At 39.3% G+C, this 25,233-nt stretch overlaps 1 protein-coding gene across 2 annotated transcripts; it reads right to left on the reverse strand.

Annotated features, from left to right (window-relative positions):
• Nucleotides 1–570: 570 nt before the first annotated feature.
• On the reverse strand, nucleotides 571–23,661 carry BDKRB2 (bradykinin receptor B2). 2 transcript variants are annotated; one of them, XM_030484934.1, is made up of 2 exons: nucleotides 23,582–23,649; nucleotides 571–2,411 (listed from the first exon to the last, which is right to left on the reverse strand). In XM_030484934.1, exon 2 carries the CDS (start codon nucleotides 2,407–2,409, stop codon nucleotides 1,264–1,266), a length of 1,146 nt encoding a protein of 381 aa, XP_030340794.1. In that variant the 5' UTR covers nucleotides 2,410–2,411; nucleotides 23,582–23,649; the 3' UTR covers nucleotides 571–1,263. The 2 variants fall into 2 exon arrangements, 1 of the variants encoding a protein (XP_030340794.1); XR_003991266.1 differs by lacking the exon at nucleotides 571–2,411 and adding an exon at nucleotides 19,129–19,345 and having other exon boundaries at nucleotides 23,582–23,661.
• Between the last annotated feature and the right edge of the window lie 1,572 nt (nucleotides 23,662–25,233).

The raw sequence follows: 25,233 nt of genomic DNA on the forward strand, positions 1-25,233 counted from the left end.
ATCCACAGACTTTTAGAGCATTTTTGGGTTTAATTATTTGAAGGCTTAATACAAATTTCCCATCTTAAATGAAACTTTATTGTGCCATTCAAGCTCCAAAGAATATAATTTCTTCAGGGATGGCGCATCCACCACCTCTCTGGGCAACCTGTTCCAGTATTTACCACCCTCATTGTAAAGAATTTTTCCTTCATTCCAGCCTGAATCTCCCCTCCTTTAGTTAAACTAGACCAGTTAGGAAAAAGATATCTTGTATTAAAATCTCTCAGATTAACTGTACAAATAAAATGTAGGTACTGTTGGGCTCTGAAAAGGCTATTCCTGAATACTCTGAACTTTCAGGACTCCTGTTAGCCTCAGTTAGATTTCTAAGGCTGTTAGGCGATGCTCTCCTTCATGTTCTCAGTTTCTTTCACTTCATCAGTTATGCTGCTGACTTTTATATTTATGCTAACTTTTATATTTCTATTAAATAACATTACCAATATTAATTATACTTCGTGAATATTGAAAACTAAGTCTCTGAGCTGAAGTGTAGGTATGAATAAATAATATTCACTTATTCAAAAGGAGTAAGTTAATGCTTTTACCCCAATGCAGAAGGGGTAAAAAAATCTCCTGCTACAAAGATAACTCCTCTAACTTCACGCACCTGGCTGTAGCTTTCCTTCCAGTATTGCTTTGCCTTTTTTTTAGAGCTACTTTCCATACATACAAGCTGATGTAAACGTGTAACTAGCAGGGGCAAATCAGTTGCAAAAAGGCACAGCTTGTTGACCAATCAAAATAGCTTTGGATGACTGAACACAGAAAAAAAATGGCCACACCTAAAAATCCATTTGAATAATAACCCTACAGGATTCATTTACCAGAACTTACTCAAATACAAGCCCCTTCTATCAAAAATCTAGTCCAACAAACTGTATGGGTACCATAAGTAGTTGCACAATCCTGACAGAACAGCGGCTTTATTCAGAGAACTGTCCGTACATGTATGTACACCTTAGAAATGCAAACATTACATGCATCAAATATTATTCAGCCATGAATATGTAAGTATGCTACAAAGGAGGATTTGATAATGAAAAATATCCAATAACATTAGAAGCAGGTCTCTGTATGGAGTTTCCATCAAGATCAAACACTTGCTTTCTCACAAATGATGAATACTACCAGGTTTATTCTGTTGACCAGTAGTAGACGGATATTCGTGGAAACTGATAAGTTAGAAGGCTTTTTTTTTTCTGTAATGAACAAATTGTGCTATCGTGGTGACAGGAAAACAGACTTTTTCCTTGGATATTCATTTGAAATGGAAGTTCTTAAAGTGTCCAGGGAGTTTCCCATCTGTACAGACTGTGATTTTCTGCACCTCTTTGGGAACAAGTCCTTGTAGAACTCCACAACCTTCTTCTGGAAGTGCTTCCCAACAATTACATATAAGACTGGGTTCAGGCAGCTGTTGCAAAAGGCACAGTATGTACCTATCTGGGTCACTATGTCATTGATTTCTTCCAGGCATTTAAAAGTGGGTGCGAAGTAACGGATTGTGTCAATAAATGTGCTGATCTGGAATGGAAGCCAGCAAATGATGAACAGCAAGAGCACAGCAAGGACCAGCATGGTAGCTCTCCTCTCTGTCTGGACTAATTTCATTTTTTGTAGCTCATTACTTCGTAAAGCTTTGATGATTTGCATTGTGCAGTAGGTAATTACACACAGGGGGATCACAAAGCCCACAATGTTCAACAAGCAGTTGTTTGCAGGCTCCCAGTAGCTGGCTGGGTAAACAAGAGTGCAGGCTGTGATGTTGTATTCTTCGTAGTAGTGTAAATTTCGGAACATCATTGTAGGTGAACATAGGAGCAATGCACATGTCCAGATTACAAAGCTATTCCATTTGGCACAGACAGTTCGTCGCATCCGTCCAAGAGACATGGTTTTCACCAAGGCCAGATAACGGTCAATGCTCACAAGTGTCAGGAAATAAATGCTAGAGTAAAAGTTCATGTTACTCATTATGTTGACAGCTTTACAGAGGAACAGGCCAAAAGGCCATTGAAACCCATTAGAAATATTAATGGCCCAGAAAGGTAAAGCACAGACTAACATTAAGTCAGCAAGTGCCATGTTTGCTAGGTAAATTTCAGCCACGGTGCAGCGACTCTTGTGGAAACACAGGATGATGAGGACAAACGAATTTTCTATTGCTCCAAGAATAAATATAAACCAGAGGAAGCCAGGCTGAAAATCCTGTAGCCATTGCCATACATGTGAATTAATACATTCGTATTCATCCAGTTGATGCACTCCTGAATTATTGTTGCAATCTGTCTGACTGACTGTGAGCTCTGGGGTGGCCACAATGTTGTGAAGTTGTGTAACGTTTTCAGTTGTAATGGAAACCATTTCTGTGCAGAGAAAAAGGGGACATGAGATTGTTGCATCTAGCTCATTGCTGCAAAAGACACAGTAAGAAAAGCTGACGCTGCTAAAAAGCATGGCTTTGAACAGGCTTACAATTCTCCGGGTTGCTTTCTCATACACACCCTACATGCTTGCAGAGGGTCTCACAGACTAAACTGCTATGGACTGTGTGGACCAATTTTAAGTGGGTGAAACAAAGGGGATAAAGCCGCAGCATACATTGTAACCAACATGTTAACTGAACAGAACATTTGCCAGTCTTTATTCACTAGAACCAAGCTGCAGCAAGTCTTTTTTAATTATTTGGGAAGGTTCAGCATTACTTTCTCTTCTTATCTTTGTGTATCAATAGCCATAGTCTCCTAAAGGACAGATGTACCTTATGAATCTCATGTTGCTCATTGTTAAGCTGCTAGTTCCGTGGCATATCCCTCAATATTTTACACCCTCTCAAGAGGGTGGAGTTCAATGGTGCTTCTTCCCCAGACAACACCATATTTTTTCCCAAATGTTATGACTGTCACAGCAGATATTTAGTTTGCAGCTTTAGTTTGCGCTATGAAAGCTGGAGGAGCGAGGGTCAGTGTTTGTAAGCAGTGTGCCTTTCTCAACTTCGCACTGGATTCACTCGTGTATTTCTGTCTCTGTGGTACGATCTCTTTCTGCAAGCAAATCACAGAAGAGATAAATGGCACCACTTTTTTGAGAGACCTTGGTTTTAATAGGTCCGCAGTTTGGCAAAGATGGTGGTCATCACGTAAGCCAGGACCTGCCTGCAATCAGGCTGCACTGAGCCAATTTGGGTCCAAGACCACAGTCTGAAAGCCAGGCGCTGTACTGTAAATATGCTACAGGTCAAAACGGCTTGGGGTCTTAGAGGAAGCTATTTATGGGCATAAATATCAGATGTGTACTAAATGTTACTGAAACCAAATGGAAGTTGAGCATGCAGCATCCACTCAGTACTGTTAAAATGTTAACTGTGGTTTTATTGTTGTGCACTCAGATAATGAGTGCTGAGATATTCAAATGCAAGATTGGCTTCCCAGAGCTGTATATATAATTCTCTGGACTGGGTGGCAGAAACACTATTTGTCTTTTTCCAAGTCTTTAAAATATCACTGTTTATATTATGGTTTGACTGGAAGATTTTCAGATGTATTTTTAATTAAGACATTTGTCTGATTCTTCTGGTAACTTGGAAGTAAAAAGGGGACACATTTGTAATTCCTGAAAGGATGGGGTTCTTGTTCATACTCTGGTTACTAGATTCGTTTGTTGTTAAGTGTCAGTGCTTGATGTGCATATAGACACTTGGCTGTTGGATGCAGAATTACTGAAAAATGGTGGTCATATTTTGTGTACTTACTTTTAATCAAGCACTGTAGTACTTAAGAACCAAGAGCAAAGAGAAGATTGTATTTTAGTAAGTACAGTAAAGACAGTAACAGAGGAGACTCTCACTGTACTGTAAAATGTGTAACAGGGGTGTCATGCAGGACAAGTCAACTGAATAAAACAGGCAAGTGGGACTGAGAATCTGAAAGATAGGCAACCTAAACTGAGCACAAACCAAAATGTCAGCAACACATATTTCTAATCGTCCGATCCTTCACAGTTTGAGCAAAGGACAGTATTTACATAAACTGGGTAACAACACAAATATTCTCATTCTCCAAGTTCATTCTTCCAAAACCTCAACTTGCCAAGCCGATATCTCACTGTAGGAACATATCTCCATCCTCTATCCTACCTCTTCATTAGCCTCATCATTGTTAGAACCACCTTGATCCTAAGTCACCTGTATCCTTTTAATTTCTGATTGTTTTCAACCAGCATCTGGAGAATGGGTTGGTGGAACTTCTGTATTATTCAGCATTACATGTTGCAGACAACCATCCAGTGACCTATGCTTTTGATGACATTGCTTATCTGGAGCTTTTATGTGCAGTGAATATGGGTTTATTTATTCTGTACTGAAAGGAAATGCCATCTGCAGTGCATGTTATGCAACATTACCAATATTCTGATTTATGTCCTCTTTTAATCTTCCAGGTGCAAGCATGCTTTGGTTAGAAATCTTACTTTTGTTTGAGCCCTTCCTGGCATAGCAGAGCACCTGCATCTATAGTGCATTTTTCTGTGACTTTATTCATATTTCAGCACCATGGAATATAGGACAATACCAAAAGCCTCACTGAAACCCAGATGGGCTTGATCTATTGCTTCTGCTTTATCCATTAGGCCAGATTGGATTAATACAACACAATTTTATTCTTAGCAAGTTTACATTGGCAGTTCCTTTTCACTTCATTATTATTTTTTGTCCTCCATATGTGGATATATTGATTATTTAATATTTTGCTGTAATGTTTGCTAGGTATTTAAATGAGTGGCAGGTTCATAAATTGCTACTATCTGTGCCTTTTAAAGATAGGTATTGCATTTTTCCCTCTCTGGGCTTCTGAAATGTCCCCATTTTTGGTTTCACAGACATAAAAACTGATAGCAAAGATTTCCTCTCCAAATTCCTGAAGCATGCCAGGGTGGGTTATATACAATCTTGCCACTTCGCATATATTCTTTAATTTTTTATTTCCCAATTCACCTAAATCCAAGTGTTCACAACAATCATCTTAAATATCAGATCATGATCTTTATTTTTGAGAGCACTAGAACAATCTTCATTGAACTTTTCATCATTCTCTGAGTTACTGGTTCCATTTTACTTTTGGTAACGGGCCAAAACTTTCCTCCGTTATCCTTTTACTTTTGATGTATTTATAGAAACATTTTGTGTTGCTTATGTCCCCTTTTAACTGCAAATCATTTTTGTCCTGATATTTTTGGTATTTTTGATGTTCTGAGTTCTTAAATAATACCTTAGATAGCCATACTGTTATCTAATTAATGTCCCTATAGCAAAGCCTGGCATCGAGGTGCTGCTATTCATGAACACTTAAATATCTCAAAGCCCAACTTTTGTGGCTGTGAAAGATGCCACTAACAAATTGCAAACAGCAATTTCAAGTCTCCCTTTCTGCGTATGCTGGCACTTTACACTGTAAAAACACATGGGAAATGAAATACTAATTACTATTAATTAGTAATGCTAATTAGTATTACTAATTAGTAATTCAGAGAGTGGTCATAAAGGCTATGTCGGCAATTTCTGTGCCTTTACCTCATTATATGACTAATAGAAAAACAATAAACACGAATTAGTTTACAGAAAATAGCAGCTCAAAACCTTCCTACTGATTTACAGTATTTTTCTTACAATTATACTCTGATAGAAAACCCTATAATACTTTAAAATAAATCAGTTACATCACATTACTGTTGTCTAGGAACACTGCGCAAAGGCTAGTTAGGATGTGACAAAGTCCATGACATGGGACTTCTGTCGACCCGCCTTCTTGGTTCTTAGCTCAAGCCCTTCCATAAAGCATTAGTAGAAATGTGGGATTGAATAAGGTGAAATGTGCTAATGTTCTATTTATAAACCCTATTAAAATGATGTGCTTGGTGCTATTCTCTATAGGACAGGAAACTCATTAAAAGTATGTGCTTATTGAATAAATTATGATTGACACAGCCACAGTTTAGAAAAGAGCATGATTTGCCATTTTACTTAACACAGTTCAGTGAAAAGAAATATGACACCTTCATACGCTGTCTACAAATACTTTCTGTGCAATGCAAGACAGGCCTAACATCTCAGCTAGGACTCTCAAAAAGCTTTTATCTGACGGTTTCGATTGAAACACTGCCCAGCTGAAGCAATCTGTCATTACTGATTATGAGGGACTCCTGTAGGGGCTGATTTTGTCCCTGCTGGAGTTCACCTCCTGCTGTTAATTACTGCCTCCTTGACGGTCGCTAAAAATGTTGTCAGTCATTGTCTCGTGTTGTTCCAGAATACTTTTTGCTAACAGCATTGGGCACAAATGGCAAGGTTTAGAGAGTGGGAGGCTGCAGGGTGCCCTAAAACAGGTGTGAGATTATCAGCAAGCTGGGGATAATACCTAGAGTCCAAGGGTGCAGTTAATCTTGGAATAAGTGTCATGTGGAGGGAAAGTCTCTATGCTACAGCTACACATGCTGTGGCCTATGAATCTTCTCAGAAGAAAAGAAGCAGGATATCATAGAATCATAGAATGGTTTGGGTTGGAAAGGACCTTAGGAACATCTAGTTCCATGCCACGGGCAGGGACACCTCATACTAAACCATGTCACCCAAGACTCTGTCCACCCTGGCCTTGAACACTGCCAGGGATGGACCATTTACCACTTCCTTGGGCAACCTGTTCAGGTTGTCTCACAACCCTCACAGTAAAGAACTTCTTCCCTATATATGATGAAATGGGGCAAAAAGCCCTTTAAGGATCAAGAGCTGTGAGCTAAGGAATAGAAGGACAATGTTAAAAAACTGCTCAGAGCTCAGTTAATGCTGCTACTGGATGTGAGCAAGCTCTAGGACAGCTAAGCCATTCAATGCATTGTTTTACTTTCCAAATGGGAAAATGCCGATGCTGCATCAAGTGAACGTTTTTCACAACTCATTTTGAACCTGGATGAACCCCTACAGCTACTGGACTCATGAATCTATTAGTATCATCACTAGTGATGTTAATCTTTGCTCATACTATGCTAAACATTTGCTTGTATGCTTAGATATAGTGGATAACTTAAACTGTTATGATGGTTTCAGTTACGTGTTTTGCAAGGACAGGGCCTGAAATGTGTAGTAAGTATTCAGATTATTGCAATGTTAACTCCAGTAATCTTCTCTATGGGAGCAAGGGAGGGACTTTTTAATGCATATCTTAAATCTATTGTGACTTTGGTTATATGTTTTGCAGAAATATATAACCAAAATTTATGAAATTTGTAATTAGTATATACTGAGGTTGTCATAGTGTTAACCTTGCTAATTTAGTCCTCAGGGACAAGAGGTGGAGCCTATAACTGGTAAGCGTTCATGCTGTTACAATGTTAACCCCTATAATGTGGTTTGAGCAAATACTGACATTTGTAAAAGTGTACACAGTCATGGTGTTAACCTGTACAGTCTAATCTGCAAGGACAAAGGACAGCAGATCCAAGGCTCCCCTAGTTTTTTACTCCAAATGGGGAGTTTCTGTGATATATGATCATTCATGATGAAGGCTGCCTAGAGAGCAGCTTAGTTTTCTATTTATTTCAGGGATTTCTTAACAAGGGATGTGCCTTGTGAAGGATGGGTGTGACACCCAGTCTGCAGCATCCTTAAGAGTATTTTATAATTACCTGGTTTTAAGTGCTGCTAGTGGCCAAAAGTTTTGTCAGATGCATACAGCTGGCTTACCATACACACATACAGGCATACAACCATGCAACATGCCATATGTGTACAGCCAGATCTCGATGGCACAGAGGAGTGGAAAAGCTGGGAGGACAAACACAATTCTGAGTGAGTGGCTGCAAACTGAGAAGGGGACTGGCTCACTTTTGACATGGTCCTTTTTTAGAAGACAGGTCAGCCACAGCAAGAAATAGCAAAACACCCAAGGTCTGCTACATCTCCTCCTCCAAATCTCTATTCCTGTCAGGGTCAAGCCTGCTTTGATGCTATGTATTTTTTGTGTGGGTTTGTCCTCCTGACCACCCCTGAGCCCATCTTTGGCAGCCAAGTGTCCCCTGGTGGTAGTGCCTATCGGTGTGGCAGCCGTTCCGCTTCGTGCTGGTGCAAGAGCTACAGCAAATGCAACAGAGGAGCTATCAGAGCCAGAAGAAGTAAAAACATATCTGACTGACAGATATGCTGTGACTGAAATGAGAAATATCAAGAGTTTAAAAGCTGCCGTAGGTAAGGGACGTCCTCCACAGTGAGGTGCATGCAAGGAAGCTTGTGTCCTGCTGACCCTATGCAAGTACTGCTACTGCTTTATCAGAAGCCTGGAGTGTAAACCTGACTGACTCAAAAGTTGTTAAAAGGATGTTGAATTTCTCCTAAACTGCCTCATTTGTGACCATCTGACAGGTATGGTCACAGGAGAGGTGGGTTTCGTTTTAACAGCTTTGGAGGATTTGGTTCCAGGACAATGTCTGTTTACATGGAAAATTAGGTTTTGTATTTGTTAAGAGGTTATAACAAAACAATCTGAAAGCATATTTTCTCCGTTAGCTCCACACCTATAGATCTACCAGGCCCAAAGCGCATATGATGGTGTAGCATAAGCAGATGTATTGCTCATCAAGAACCCAAAAGTGTGCTGGAAGATTAAGATCATCTTCTGTGATGAACTCTTACCTACCAAAATCCGGCAAGACCTCCTGCTTATAAATTCTACCTCATCTATAAGGCTTATTTTCAAAGCTTCTATTTCAACCCTCTCTTCTTTAAACCTGTACTATTGAAAAAAGCATCTTTGTGATCTATCCCAACTGCACCGAGTCTCTTGTTTCCATTTAATCCAAGCCCAGGCCCCTCTCTTTGGCCTTAGAAGAGGGTTGGTTTGCATCTTTGTCTGACTGAATATCAAAAGGTAGCATTATGTGGCATCTCTGAAATGTGATCTGGAAGTTACTCAGAATATCCTTTTGATTCTGTTTTGCTGAGGAGGCATTTGTTGTTTTGGAGAGATAGAGGAAGTGTCAGAAACATTCCAAAAATATTCTGCTTTTACTGACCCTGTGACTTTAATTTTTAATTTCCAATCTTTGTATAATGAAATGGTAATGGGATTTAGAACATTTGAGATTGTAGATCAGTGGAAGCTTTTTGTGGCAATGTTAGCTTAAACATTTCCTGTTCTTTTTTCACCCTTCACTGTCCCTTTCCACCATATGGCTGCCCTTGCAGTTCATGAAGCTTCATGTTAAGACAGATCGAGGAATTTGAAAAAATAAGAAGAACAAAAAAAAAATTAATTAAAATCAACCCCATAATTTGTCAGAAAATTAAGGCAATAAAGAAAAGATACAGAGCAGCTACCTCTGAAAAGTGAATTTTTAGAGACCCTTTGGCATATAAACTTGAAGCACATCACGGGACAGCCATTGCTCTGCAGTTATTGTTAAAGACATTTACATCAATTATGTTAAGAAAAATGGAAAAAAACCAAAAAAGATGTTCTGCTAAAATAATTATTTCAATAACAATGAGTCTAAGGTGAGAAGTGGCTATTAATTTCCCCCCCTGGGTGAGAGGTGAAGCCACTCAATTCCAACACTGTCTATTGCAATCAGCTAAAGAAAGGTGTGGAAAGAACACAAGCCCAATCAAGCGCAACGAAGCACTTTGCATAACATGTTTTTTCCAAGAGGAAATCTTGAATGTACTCACTTTAGACTCTCCAGCATTACACTTTTCCTAAAAAACTCATGCTTTTTATCCCCAAATAACTTGTAATGTTATTTTTTTCAGTGCTGTTTATATATCCTATTTAGTAACTGTGATGATTCTGACAAAAGGTGTATATGTATCTGTATCTATGTATATGTATATGTATATGTATATGTATCTATGTGTATAATAATAACTGAGTTGGAGTTGGAGAAGAACAGAATGGCTGGAATGCTGTAAGAACTGGTAGTGGAAGGAAAATCTGAACTGGTTTGGAGAGAAGTACTGAACAGAGGACATTTGTAAACGGAAAAAGTCCAATCTCATTATGAACACAGTTTTGATTTAGTCCAGATGGTATCTGAGTCACTGTCCATGTTTGACCTCTGACTTGATGCAATCAATATTTTAGAAACTTTTCTACTAGCAGTGCTTTCCAAAATGTTGCAAATGTCACCAAATCTTGATGTTGCAGCAATTCTGAAAGAGCAGGTTTAGTATAATAATTCTATTTAATCTGAAACAAGAAATAATTATTTTTAACATTAGAGGCTGTTTCAGGATCAAAGCAATAGGATCTTCAAGTTTCTCCACCCAGTAAATCATTCAATTTCAACCTTGTCAGCCTCAGAAATATTGAAGGCTCAGCTGGATAAAGCCCAGAGTTACATGGTCTGATTTCATTGCTGACCCAGCTTTGAGCAAGAGGTTGGGCTAGAGACCAAGCTATGTAACCTGTGTAATTCCTTTTGTATGGAATCCTTTTGTAGATCCTGGATTTCAGAATGTATCCCAGAAAAGCACTGACATTGGTGATACACTGGGTGACAACATTCCTCTTGCAGAGGAAGGCTGCATCAGCTGCAATAAATTAAAATGGGAAAGATACAAGCAAATAAGTAATAGAAAATGCCAAATCCCTTGGATACTGTTCTAGGGTTGTTTTGTGACATATCACAGCAATGTGCAGTTTAGACAAAGGAATGAAATATGATGGTAAATTCCTCAGCTGTTCTTTTTTTTCACAATAAACTTTCGCCTAATATTTGAAGGAGTTTGGCAAAAGAGTAAATGAGGTCTGTAACTGTGAGGCCGTCAAGAATTGAAAATTTTATACATGCAAGACCTGTACATAGTGATGTGCTCACAGCAATCATTCTCTAAGTTAAATTCAAACTTGAATAATTGGTTTAACTTTTTGTTTTCCTGGAGATTTCTACTATGTTAACACTCTGCAGCTTTTCCCTTCCCTTTTGTACCTAATGGATTGGTAAACACAGTAGAAACTTCTGTGCCTATTGACCAACTTTTAACATTATAGTTCACAACAGGAGAAAGGAGATGAATTAAAAAACTATGAAACTACTCTGAAAATGGAGATCAATGCCTTTCTCCCCCTCTTATTACACACTTCGATTTCTGCTGTTCAAACACTTCTGAGAAATTTTAAGTTGTTCTGATTTACCGAGTTATTTTTTCTTCATCCCAGTTTTAGAACATGTCTACAAAGAAATGAAGTATATGATGCTTTTAAATGTAAGTGTTAATCAAGCATAAGCCAATTTGTTTGTCTCTAGCCATTGGACAGATGAAACCTATTTTCAAATCTCCATTCTGTTCAACTTGTAACAAAACCTAGAACTCAGGTGATCCATGTGCCTGTATACTAAGAGGCCACAAGCTTATTGAAGAAGACTCTTTCTCTTTATGAAGCTATTTCAAATGAGTATAAATACTTAAAAAATTGTTGAAGCGGGGATATGAATCTGATTCTTTCAGCTTCAGAAAGTATCATAAAATGCAAGGTTTATAATGTCAATTTCACAACTCTTCTCTCCCCTAGTAAATACTGAATTACTTGCTGCCACTCTCACATGTCTTCAATCTTCTTTAATTCTGCAGGAGCTCAGACATCATGGACCCACCATTCCTGCCCCTTAGACTTAATGCGACTCTGCTCCAGAGCCTGGTGTCAGGAGTCCTGAGCAGCTTTATGTCTCCTTGAACAAAGACGATAATTTTCAGATTCTTTTACAGCAAGGCACATTACTATTACACAATGCATTCAAGTCACAGCTGAATCTATACTTTTTCCGTGTGTATTGTAGCATGTTTGCTCAAAATGTTTTGACAACTGAGAAGAAAATATTCAAACAGGAGAAAAGTGACCACAAAATCACTCTGCAAGGCTGGCAGGGTATTTTGTTCTGGGTTTTTTTGGCATTCTTCACATGGAAACAGGTAAGGTTAACCATGAGTGCTCATTGTCCAAAGCTCAGACAACAAGTAACATTTAGGTTCAGGTCAGGAGAGAAAAACATAGGAGCCTCAGTAGGAGTGGGACTGCAAAAGCACTGCAGGAGTGAAGAACAGTCACCCAAATGAATTCTTCTTTGAGACATTTTTCATGGGGATTATGTCTGGTTACCATGGTTCCAGACAGCCCATGCGTAGCGTACAGGTTTGGGCTGAGAAACTCAAAGACTAAGCCTGTTTTTTCAGAGATAGGGTAAGCCTTATCATGCCAATACACATATTTCTCACATATCTGACACAGTGTCTTACCAGTGCTCTTTGTTTTCCCATGTATGTGATATTGGGTCAGCCTAGTTTTGCACACTGGTATCTTAGGCTTTGTTGACATCATTTGCTTTCAGAAAGCTCTGAGTGTATTGTTGAGCTTAGGGTCCATATGCTGCCATGTCTGACTTCTATTCTTTTGGGTTTTGTTTACTTGATCTTCATATTTGGTCTAAAATAAGGTTTTGTGTTTCATTCTTAGAAGGTAGGGGGTAGAAGGTCAAACTTTGCATGTAGCACCAATTTTTCTCTTCCTTCTCTCAAGTTCTTCGGTGCCTTTGAAGGCAAGCACTAGCTTACAGGAATAACATCAGCAGGAATGCTGCTACTTCACTAGGTAGGCATTTTGAATAATGCCAGGGTAGGACACATCCCCAGATCCACTGGTTTTAGATTCTCACTCAGTTCAGCTTTCAGGCTGAGTGGCTCCATTTCTCAAAGGCAGAGGAGATTCTGGGGAAAATCGAGAGATGAAGATGGCAGATGTAGGTCAGAGGCCCTTGCAAACTTGCAAGACACACAGGTGGAGGGAAAGGGAAATGTGCCTGATGGAGGCAGTGCTGTCTGGAGCCTTGGTTATTGCTAGGTAGAAATAAGTAAAGAAGAGCAATACACTTGTTTTGTAGTAAGGGTGAAATAAACCCAAAGCTTGGTCTTATTTGCTTAGACTCACAAAAACTCACTAGTTTCTACCATTAGCTGAGGGCCTCCTGCCATATGAGCAATGATCAGATCATGTTTTCCTCACATTTTTCATCTTTGCAGAGTTTGCACTAAGCATTGGATCTGTTGCCAAGAAGATGATTGTCTAATAACATAATTTATCCCTGTTCCTAGCTGGCTTACTGTCTAACTTGGTATTATCTTCCCTGTTGCACTTGCAAATAGTGATGGATGGGAGCAAGTTGAACTGCACATTTGTACAGGGAGAGAAACAGCAAAAGTGCTGTTTGGAATGTGAGTAACACGCTTTGGCACCAGGAACCACACTGGGCTCCCTGCCAGGTGGGAGTGGCTGCGGAGAAAGCCTAATCCTTGTCCCAGGGCTTAAACCTTACATGGCCCTTAACCCTCGTGCACTCACGGTGTTTGTCTACAAAGCTGAATGATCTCAACTTGTGCAGTTTCGCTGAAGTATGAGGACAAATGAGAGACTATAAACTTCCTGAGTTTTATGATAAGACATGTAAATTTATCAGGTCGTAATAGGGTCAAAGGAGATTGTATCCCCTCCTCTGAGCACTGCACCACAGGAATTCTCTGTTGTATGTAAGAGATTGCTGTACCCCATCACTACTACAAAATTTAAAGACCTTTATGCACTAATGTTGTGAAACCAATTTAATAACCATTGCAGGAGTCTGATGTCACCTGAAATGGCAGGTCTGGTGGTATCTAGCAGTAAAATGCATCTATGAAGTTGCAGATGATAATGTGAGCCCAGTGAATAGCAAAGGTAACCTGTATCCAGTGATGACGAAATATAATGCTACTGAGTTCATCAAGACCAGTTTGCACAGCTAGATTATATTTCTTTGTTAAAGTAAGAATTTCCTGCTTTAGAAAACAAACTGTCCTGAAACCCAGACAGATCAAAACCACTGCAAGTACCATGCCAAAAACAGCTAAGCTGGAAAAGAAATAGGTGAATTTTCAACTGGCTGAGGACAGTTTTTGAGAAGTGGGCTGAAGGAACTGTTCTTAGGGTAGATTCTCAGAACTGGTCCTGGGGTTCAACTACTTGAGTAATCACAGGCTTGTTCACAGTATGAAAGATAGGAGAACAGTGATGAAGCATGGCAGTGACATAAATTGCTTGATATCTTTGTTACAGAGAACAATGGGAATATCCTGCAGGAAGTACTGGACGATATTAATAGAGCTACAGAGATGGAATAGTAATAAGAAGAAACTAAGTCCTGAAGCACTTCTATTCCCCAAGAAGATGTAGTAACTGATGATCCTTTATTCACCTTGCTGTAATGGGGCTGTTCAGCAGTGCACAAACCTCCACTTAAGGCTCTCAGACATGCACATGGATGTCTTCTAAAGCTTTGCTGTTCTTTGCATTACTTCTACCAGACCTCTTCAGCCCAGTTTATCCACTCCTTTCTCTTAGGAGTTGAAATGCTCTTTTCCCTGGGTAGCTGCTCTAACTTCTCATGACTAGGCAAAATGTGAAGGTCTAATGGCCAAATATTTGCCGGTATTTCTCCCTTTGTGCATTAAATACTTAATGGAGAGTTTTGCCTTTCACATGAACTGGCCCTGAAAGCACTTTGCTTTTAGCACCTTAAGAACGTTGTAGCAGCCATTTAAAAAAAAGACAGAGATTTGCCATCTCCAGTGCTTCCAATCTCTATCATGTTTACAGTGTTGTGAAGGATATTTGCAATAATGCAGCATTTCTTGCACATTTTCATCACTGTCTTTCACGAGCATGGCCTTTGAGGAAAGCCTGACTGTCTCTGATAGCAAAGATTAGAAGGTTGCTGTCCGTAAGTTCAATAACTATTTCTTTGACAGCTGCTGCTTGCCTCATTTCTTATCATACAGGTAACTGGTTATTTTACTCTGGAGTTAATTAAGTCTCTGTTGCATTTTGCAAAAATGTAGATGTTCTAAAATGTCATATTATGTCTTCAAAACACATCTGCAACTACAAAATCATCCCCGCAAACAGCTGGAAATGTTTCAGTCACTACTACTTTTCCTGTTACTGAGCCATACTGTGCCATGACTGTGCAAGCAGAGGAGTCCTTAGTGCAGAGGACATTGCAAGCAGAATCTGTCCTTTATATAAAATAGTGTGCCTTGTGTTCCCTTAATGCCACCAGAGGTGGCTTCGCTGAGTAAACAGCACGTTGGGCTCTGACAACAGGATGGGCTAGAAAGTTTGGTTAGCTGTATAACGTTCAAGTGAAATTACAGCTTTAATTTCAAGCAGGTAGAACACAGAGGATATGATACTTATTCAGGTTCTTGAAGTTAGCACCTCTATCATGTGGGCTTCTCAAGGTCTCCCTTTAATTTAGAACCTCTGACAACAGCTGTAGACATATCCCAAAATCTACATTAAACTAGAAACTCAGATTTCAACCTCCTGAAAAGCTTTTCTTATGGATCATCCCAGTGAATGATCCCCAGCATCATTGATTCATGCATGGAGGGCAATACAAGCATGACATGATACTCATTGCCTAAATGACAGGGTTTTTTTACTAAAGCAATAGGTGGAGTTTGGTTTGGTTTGGTTTGGTTTGGTTTTCCCCATACTCTTTTAACTCCTAAAAGCAGAGTGTAGCAGTGCAAGCACTGCTGAGTTCCCTTCTCAAGGAGAAGTCTAGCCTGGAACGTGTTTCACTTCTTAAATGATAAACTTCAGAAAGCCATTTTGCCTTGTCCGTCCTAGGTCAAACATGTCCTGCTAGGCTGTTGCTTGAGCAGCTGGGACAGTCATTTCATATTATTTTCATGCATCTGCTCCTGACTTAGCCATTACATGAAACATTTGCAATAGGAAAGAGGTCAGTTTTCAGATATCATGGTTAAAAATCATCACAGTCTGTATTTCACACAGGAAAGCTCAAAACCAGATGTACATATTGGAAATAGTATGTGTGTGTGTGTGAATAACTATAGTGAATTTTGGACTGTATTGCGATTACCTCAATAGTCACAGCAGATAAAAATTTGATAGTCATCCAAATGTTGTCTGGTTTTCTACTGAAAACCCAGGGGAACTCTAATGGTAACAATTCTTAAGTGGGAATACACTGTATTTCTGTTGGAAGAAAGAAATATTCAAATACATGCTGATAGCGATGTGATTAAACTGTACAAACGCGCATGTGGCTTTCAACACTAAGAGGTCTGGAAAGTTCAGGACATTCCTCCAGCTGAGAAGTGCTGTGATTTACAGCACCAATTTACAACAGTCAGTGTTTGGATTACAGTTGTTTTTTGGTTTTTTTTTTGCCTTTTCATGCTTTGCCAGTGTTCTGAAACTAAACTGTGTATCAACTCATTGTCACCCCTTTGATGGCAATAGGAGATGTCAGAGCCTAGCTGGAATCTTGTGCAGACAATTTTTTTTTTCACTCTGTAGACATGGGGTTTGGGCACTCATGGTCACCAAGAAGATATGTCTATTATTTGCTCTCTCCAGAATGTCAGAGCCGACAAAATATACATGGTGAGAATTCAGTTAGAAAGACAAATTCCCTTAGTATATGTCACAGCTCCTTCAAAGAACTATTGTACCCAAAACTAACAAACCTCAAATATCCTTCAGACATTGAGCAGTCAGATGGTGTTGGGTTGTCATGGGGTGGCTCTGCAGTCTGACACAAGATTGGAGAACTTTTCCTGCCTGGACAGTGACAACAGTTAATGGATAACGCTTTCTGGTACCTCACACTCATGTACTGCTATAGCTATGTAATAAATGTTTTATGAAATGCTGGAGGAGGGGAATTATCTTTTCCTATTAAAGTGACTATCAAATCAGAAAGTTTTTAGAGAAACTGATTTTAAAAGAAAGATTTTTCACAAAATGTTTGGGGAATTAAACATTAAATATTTTAAAGATGCCATTTCTGATTTTGAACAAAGGAGGAGACATACTGACTGCTAACAGCTTGGCAGGAGACCCAGGTTCACTCTTGCTCTGTCTGGCCAGCTAAATTTTATTATCTCTACAAAGTGCAGCAGCTCCAACAAAAGAGAGAATGGAAGAGCTGAACTAACTACAGTTTATCCCCCATGGACTTGCTTAAGAAGGACCATGCCTTGTTCGAAATCCCTAATCTATGCTACTCATTCCCAGTGCTTCGGTTTTGTTAAAAATGCTGAGATTCTTTAATTCTAGATGGGAATTTCACTTCTTCCTTCTGTCCTTCCCAACTTTTCTTTGAAACAGAAATTTTGTCTTCTGACCAGCTTTGTTAATTTTGAAAAATGTTCTAATTTAAGTCAATCATGTCATCTTTGAATTTGTGTATCATCACTTTTGCAACCGCTGCAGAACATAAAGCATTGTGTAGAATTGCACATGGCAGTTTTCTGCAGCAAGCAGCAAGTCTCGTGGCAGGATGCCAGAGCAGGAACAAGTGAAGAGGAAATTATCAGATATGGGTTCTGGGAGAGAACATAATGGTGCTAATGAAAACAAGCAGAGACATGATGCTGCTGGGAAGGAAGGAAGGACAGAAGGACTGAAGGAAAGGAAAAAGGGAGGGAAGAAGGGAGGGAGGGAGGGAAGGAAAAAAGGGATTTAACTTCCCAAGAGGGAAAAGGTTTCCAAAACAAACTACAAATAAAGATTCCTGCCTGAGTCAGGTATACAGCAAAGTTAAGAGAGTTTTGTCTGGATTTTCATTAAAAATTTTTATAAAACCTAGGTAGTTTAACAGTTTGGATTCTTATTTTACCTAACTATAAAATAGTCCAAAATTTGAAATTGTTTGATTCTTGTATTTAAAGTCAAATTTTTCTTTGATTTTTTGAAGTTGTTTGACCAGAGTCCATTTATCGTAAGTCAAACCTTATTAATATGTTCCATTTAACCCTTTTTGGAAAAACCCACAAATGTGCAGTGGAAACTACTTATACAGTAAACCTGTCTATAGTGATACATGATGCAAAGTGCAGCAGAATGAAATTCCAGATGTCTCATACTGTACAGTTATGAGCTGTAATCATGATTCAAATGCCAATTTGTAGACTACGTTTATTGTGGAAGAAAACAATTTGCTGTCTTCTTATATTTCCAAACAAGACTAATGTTTCCAAAATGTTGCAGGAAACACCTACAGAGAACCGACTCTGCTCTGTTACTTCTACTTCCTTCTACTTCTGGGAAATGTCCTTTCTGCTGAGCCAGCTGGCTGGAATTTCTTGGCTATAAGGCGACTCTTACTAAAACAAAGATAATAATGTTTCTTAGAGGAATGGTGTAAGCAAGAAGGTGAGAGCCCACACCTGTCTTCTGCGACATGCCTGTACATGGTGTTCTTAAATAAGCACGATATAAATTAAAACTTCTGTGAACAATATCCCAGCCATTCATGGATTGCATTAATGTCTGATTCATTATGACTGCTTTAACCAGGTTGGAAAACCATGTTTGAAAATTATCTTACAACTCACAGAGATTAAAAAAAAAAAAAAAGAAAAAAAGTAGAGCTCTTGAGAAAGCTCTTAAGTTTTAAACCAAGTGCCCTTGTTCTTGTAAAAACATAGCCCACCTTCTTCATTATTTGACTTTGTTACTTACTGTAAATGTCTACACAGAATGAAGGCTTGTGAGAACTGCTTTTTCTTGTTTATCTGCCAATGAGGTCCCAGATCATCGTGACCTAGAAATTTTAGCGTTAACTACAGAAACCAAAAAGATCGTTGCCCAAGCAAAGGAAATGAAATAAACAAATGCAATGGTCTTGATCTTAATAGATGAACACATCAGAAATGTCTGATTAAAATATTTGTTGATCATTTTGTACAAAGTAAAAGTCTGTGAATGAGGAAGAAAGTGGTAGCAGTTTCTTGTAGGATTGTTCCCTAGGAAAGGGTAGGACATGGATAAGATGATTATGCAGAGGAACATGTATTTTACTTCTCTGACAAGGTGATAATAAATCTCTATCTGTGTCGATATGTAGGTGTATATATGTGTGCGTCTATACACATGTCTATGTGTTTTATCCAGAGGAGACAGAATTTCAACAAAGCAAATATTCCCTGGTCACCTTTAGTGCCACAAACCATTTTTTTGTGACACAAACCTGCTGTTTTGCTGTTTTCTCTGGGAGAAAGTGGTTTGCATGTTTCCAGCACCTGGTGCTGGAAGGACCAGGCACAGCAAACCTTTCTGGGTGATGCCAAGGAGAACAGCCATCTGTGAGTTGGTCTTGATCAGGTAAAACGAGATCCTGCACGAGGAGCATGTGGGAGGGCTCTGCACAGTACAAATACAGTGTCTGGATGGTTTGATTTAGATGATTCAGTCTAAAGAAATAAAGAAATAAGAAATCCATCCTTAGACTCAGATACCACAGGCTGAGATGAGATCACTGTAATAAATAACCTGATCGCACGAGTCTGGTTGTAAGATTTACTGGCTGAAGTTCAATACTGAGCTCAAGCTGCACAGTTACAAAGGCCGAAATCTGACTTGGAGCATATTTTGTGTCCCATAGAAAAATTTACCCGTTGTGGTAGTTAAGGGAACACTCATTGCATAGTTTCTTTTCTCTTCTTGTCTCCTGATTTCACAGCTAGGAAAACAAGCCTTTCACAGACCTTTCCTTCTGGAAAAAGAAGCCAGAAAAGGGATGTGTCTATGCTATCATGTTTAGTAAGCAGGTTACCAGTGAGCAAATTGCTCATCTCTGCTAATAGATCTCTAAGACCTCATCTTCTATAAACTGTCATTACTCTGATGATGAGGATGGTACTGTGAGCATTCAATCCAGCTGAGGGTCTAGCCTGTGTGCTTAATTGTATCACTTTTTATGTCCCTTTATCTGTTTGTTTACTTGGTGTGCTGTTTGCCCTGGTCTAGCAGGGCACGGCTCTGCAGATATTGCCATACTGTCTGTGTAATACTGATGACTGGAGGCGTCGATGATAATCAGTGTGCAATAGCTGTGCAAGCACAGGGACAGGCTTTGCCTCAAGGATCTTATAATCTAAGCAGAAGCCAAATATAATCCAGAGAGTGTAGAATATAGCTTGTTATATGGAAAGACTGCTGGAGAAGATGAGAGGTGCACTAAACCTAGTGACATAAAACCTAGTGACATATACTGCAATATTTCTGTCTTCCTACTTACTTGCTTAAGGATCAGGTCCCACCTTTGAATTGAAAAGGCCTTACAGTTTCTTTTTGTGAAAACGCTCAGGGGACCTGATGTAACACTTCTATTTTACTGGCCTACCCACTATCTGCAGGCCGTTTACCCTTCACATCAGGATAGTGGCCTGGGTTATTGCTTTGCTCCATGTGTGTGGGCAGAGGGCTCACACTACCTTTCTCTAGGGGAACCTGCTGCCCCTCTTTTGTACTCCATGATGCTTCAGAGCAGCCACCTTTCAGTCAGTCAGACAGCTGATAGGAAATCATATAGCCATGACAAGGGATCAAGCACCTCTGGAGACGCAGGGGTGCAGGTCCCAAAGAGAATGCCTGCAGCATACTCCCTTCTCCCAAAGAAAGACCACTGCAGGAGGAAAAGGCCAGTTCTGCCTTTAGGCACACATGTATAAATCCTGTTAATATTAAAAAGACCTGGACCTCTAACCATAGCTCACTCTCTTTCTGTGGAGTTTACCTGTAATCCCAGATAACATGAGTGGAAGAAAAAGATTTCTGCATTTTGACAGCTCCATTCTATGCAAATTAGCTGTAGTCTGATGGCTGCCTTTGTTTGCAACACTGTCATCACTCTAGCACACCTTAGTGTGCAAAGCTCAGCACTGGTGGATCTGCAAACCTGGACGATCAGATTTGTTTGCAGTGATCACAAAAACCAGCCCAACCTTGCTGACTTGAGTTGAGGAGTTAACATGTAGAGGAGGTAAATATAACACAGCAGCAAAAGTGAGCCAAAGTGAGCCAAAGCCACTCCTTCAGGGAGCATCAAGAGTCCTGAGGCTTTTTGTTGAAGTTTGATGTAGCAGCTTTGCTGCAATGTCTGAATGCTTTGGACTTACCATCAGACTGAAGTGAGTGTGCTTTTAGCAGGCATCTTTGGTCCTTGTGTTTTTTACTGGGCTGTATCCCATTTGTGCCTGTTCTCCAGTATTTAATTCCTTAGAGGGGTGTTGGACCATGACCAGGGTCCCTCAGTCCTAGTACACTAGCATTTCTTTTAAGCAAGTGATGTGTCACCACTGTGGTGATCACTAGGAGGTACAACTTTGTGTGAAGATAGCAGCCTGCAGAGTCCAAATTTAGTGTTGCTGTGGAACTCTCATCCTCTGTTCTTCCCCACTGCGGCTGAGTCTACATACCTCAAGGCTGTCATGTTACAGGGATGTCCTCTCCTCTCTCCATCCCTGGTCAGGGGCACCTAGAGAGGAGAAGCTACGGCAGCTGGGTTTGTGAGTCAGCACCCAGAGGTGTGATTCTTTAGTAGCTACCCATTCACCCAGAGTTACTCCAGTTATAGAGGACTGGCTAAGGAGAGCTTTTGCCTCCACTTTAAAGTACTATGTTTCTTTACCGCTGTGTATCGGCCAGGCAGAGGCACAAAGATGGCTGGATGCATCAAGCATGCTAAATGCAAGAAGGAAGGAAGATAAACCTTTAGATAAGGTAGGGGAAACTCAAGTACATGGAGTTCTGAGAGAGAGTTTTAAAAAAACATGAGTAACAATAGAATAAGGCTGTCTTACGTGACTTTTAAAGAAAAGCAGAGGTTTTAGCTGAATGGCATTTATTCTCAGCATGGGGGGTTTCTTTAACTTTATATTGATCAGCATTGTTAATGAGTGGAGGTGTACCTTTGCTATTGACTTAGTTACTGGGAGGGAATTTGTTTTGAAAGCAAAGCTCTATTCTCTGATGAGTTATCCTGGACTTGCAATATGATTTTTTTCCTACTGTGACTTTCAAAACAGTGAGATTTGGGTTTCTAAGAGCTTTTTACCCCCTTCTTTCCATGAAAAGCAGACTACCAAACACTGGCTATTCTTAAGCAATGAATTTTAAGGTCTTCATAATGAATGTGCTAAAATTCTCCCAAATTCCTCATTTTCTGTCTGAGAAAAGATAGCCATGAGAATTTTTTAAAGCTGTGTTCTAGTGCAATAATGAGATCCTTATTTCAGGAAGCTCTAACTAAGCAGGAAAGGCAGTTTTTTGTTGGATCGTCAGTACAAAATGTTCAGGTAACTCTGAGTAACTCAATTAATCTTGTTCTAGCATGTACGGGGCCAATGGAAAACCTGACAAAGATTTTCTGGAGGTGTCTCTGCCCTGGCTATTCTGAAGTCTTTATTAACTTGGGTATATTTATCCCTTCTCTTTATGTTTTCACTATTCACACTGAAAACAAGAAGTCTGTGAAAGATTCTGAAGTGTAAAGATGCTTCTCTTAATTTTCTTAATGACTGCACATTCTCGAAGAACAGCAGACAAGATAAAAACCATATGACTGATATTGCTCAATATCCTGATACTTCAGTCTTAGAGGCTTTGCTTTAAAAACTGATTTTTTTCCTAGCTGTCTTCTAGCTTTCTTAAGAAAATATGTACAGCTGTTCAAGATGAAAGTATACTCTTAAGAGACATCAGTAAGAGTATGTACAGTGTATTAAAACTAGGATTCTAATGGAAAACTATTTGAACTCTTTCAGCTTTATGGCTATTTTGTTATTTTACGTTAAGATGGCTGCTTAGGATATTGAGTAATGGAATAGGAATAGCTAAAACTATAGCATATATTTCAACCTTTGGTCTTTTTGTTGTGTGATTGTAATTACACTCTCAGTTCTCAGGTTTTCTTTGTTTTTATCAGCATTCTATATATCCTGCTCCTCCTGCGTTTTTTTGTTTGGATACAAGTGTTAGAAAGGAACTGATAATGTTGTTTAAAGGTCATCCGAACTTTTCTTCTTTGTAATGTAAGAAAAAGCTCCAAATGTTTATTCTTTGTCACTCAATCAGTGTAGACTGAAGGTAAGCAGTGTAAGGTACACATACACACACACTTCCTGCCCCACAAAGTTTAAAATCAAAATGATAAACAGAGAGAAAATTATCAGTATGTACAGAAAAGTATTGCCTCTGATTTCTTACCACTACTTTACAGGTAATTTGTCAGCTGAAAACAAAGTTAGCTGCTTACACTTTCTGTTTTTTCTTAAGAGATGAAAGAATGTGTGCCCGCAGTGTGATTAGAGACAGGAAATGTCTTCTGGACAGAAGGAATCCTTACCCTTCAGTAGCCCATACACTGGATAGTATCTGTGGCAGGTGAAAAGCCCTGTGGCTTTGATATGTTGGGAACTTTTAAATAAAGCACTTTTCTGTAAATGCTCTGCAAACCTGACAAGTTACGAAATCCCATTAACAATAATTATTTTTCTCCTTTGTGTCCCTGGAACACTAACAACATCAGCTCTTTTATCACTGAACCAGAAACACTAAGAATTCAAGAAGTGGTTCCCGAGAAGCAACAAAACATACTGAACTTAAATAATGAGATCTTTTCATATTAGAGAGAAGCAGAAACATACCTTGACTGCAAATTCACCACTGAGCAGATACAAGTGCAGTGCAACTCGTCTCCAGGAACAGCCAAGCTTCTTCTGTTGTATGAATGAGTCTAACTTCTGGTTTTCTGCCCCTCCCTGAACAGAACAGGCTCATCCCTCTGTTGATGACATCATGCTCCTGGATTTTCTCCCATACTATATTTTAAAAACAACGTTTGTCTATCCTTTGCAGTATGAGACCACTGATGCTTGAAAACACAAATCCAGCTAAAATACTGATGTGCCACAGTATGTGTATAAAACAGTCGTGTGTTTACACAACAGCTTCCAGGATTGTTCATGAGCACTGCATGCGTGCACACACACTCACAAATCTGATCCTGATCCTGGGGGTTGGCAAATACAGTTTTTTTTACTGGTGTTAGACACAACCAAGAGCTAAACAAGTCAGGTTTCTGCAGAACTTGGATCTTTAAAACAGAAAAGTTCAAATATCTCATTTACAATCTAACATACCTTTTTTTTCCATGGAAAGAAATTCACTGTTAATGTTTCTGGGACAGACTGTTTTTCCTTGGCAGAGGTCTCTGGCTACTTGGTCTGCTGAGAGCTAGTACAGAATCCAAATACCACTTACAGATTTAACTGTTTCTTCTAGCTTATGTGTAAGATCTCTCTATGAAACAGAACTATGGCCGAAGAGCAGAGCAGAGCCTTCTTTCTACTACACTGACTTTGATTCTGGATTTGAGATAATTAACAGAGAACTAATTTTAGACTTTTTGTAAGAGGCATAGCTGTTTTTCCTCTAATATTTATGCAATTAAACTGAAATCTGAAATGTCAACCATGACTGCAGAATTCTACACAAAAGATAAATCTTCATTCCAAGGGGAAGTGAACAGAGAACGGAACAGTCCACTCTCTTAGTTTCCCACAAAATATTAATTCTAAAAGTGAAAGATTCAAGAAAACACTGGTCTATATTGTGACTAATGGTATCTACCAGGAAAATATTTGGCCGTTGCTCTCCATTGGTTCTTCATTTATAGTTCTAGGGCAATACTTTCACTTGCACTTTTCCCAACAGGAATAACAGCTTAGCTTTCCGGTCATTTTCCTTTTCTTCCCCTGAATTTGTCATAATAGCCGCTCAGTACATTTTCATTTTTTATTGATACTTGTGAGTCATGCTCTCCTATCAACAATATCTTCCCCTGGTCTGTCCTTGCTTTCCCTGCACCAGCGTGTAATCTCAAAGATCTTCATTCTGCGTTTTTCTTTCAAACGTTTAAGTCCTTCTGTACCTGAAATAACATTTTAGGACTATCTCTGGATTTTGGTTTTTTGGTTGGACATGGCTTTAGAATAAACATTAACACAATTTTGCAAATACAGTGCAGCAAAATTCTGTTTTTATTTTGAGGCATTTTCTAGGCATTCACAGAAGGGACTCTGCTGGCTCATTTTTAGTAATGTAATAAAACCCAGCTATAGCCAGATCTACTCAGTTACACATGAGAAATGCAAACAACTTCTGTAAAGGCAGGTGAGGAGTGCTCTACTGCCTTTTCAGGGGGCTGAGGCAGGTGTTGCCAGCAGCCAGTCTGCTATGGAGGCTCACTGAAAGGGAAAACAAATGCATGCAATTATCTCAAAAACTTCAGAAAGGC

The sequence above is a fragment of the Strigops habroptila genome, chromosome 4, assembly GCF_004027225.2.
Source record: "Strigops habroptila isolate Jane chromosome 4, bStrHab1.2.pri, whole genome shotgun sequence".
NCBI lineage: Eukaryota > Metazoa > Chordata > Aves > Psittaciformes > Psittacidae > Strigops > Strigops habroptila.

Coding starts and splice junctions, on each gene's coding strand:
- BDKRB2 (XM_030484934.1), bottom strand. CDS start 2,409: ATGGTTTCCATTACAACTGAAAACGTTACACAACTTCACAACATTGTG.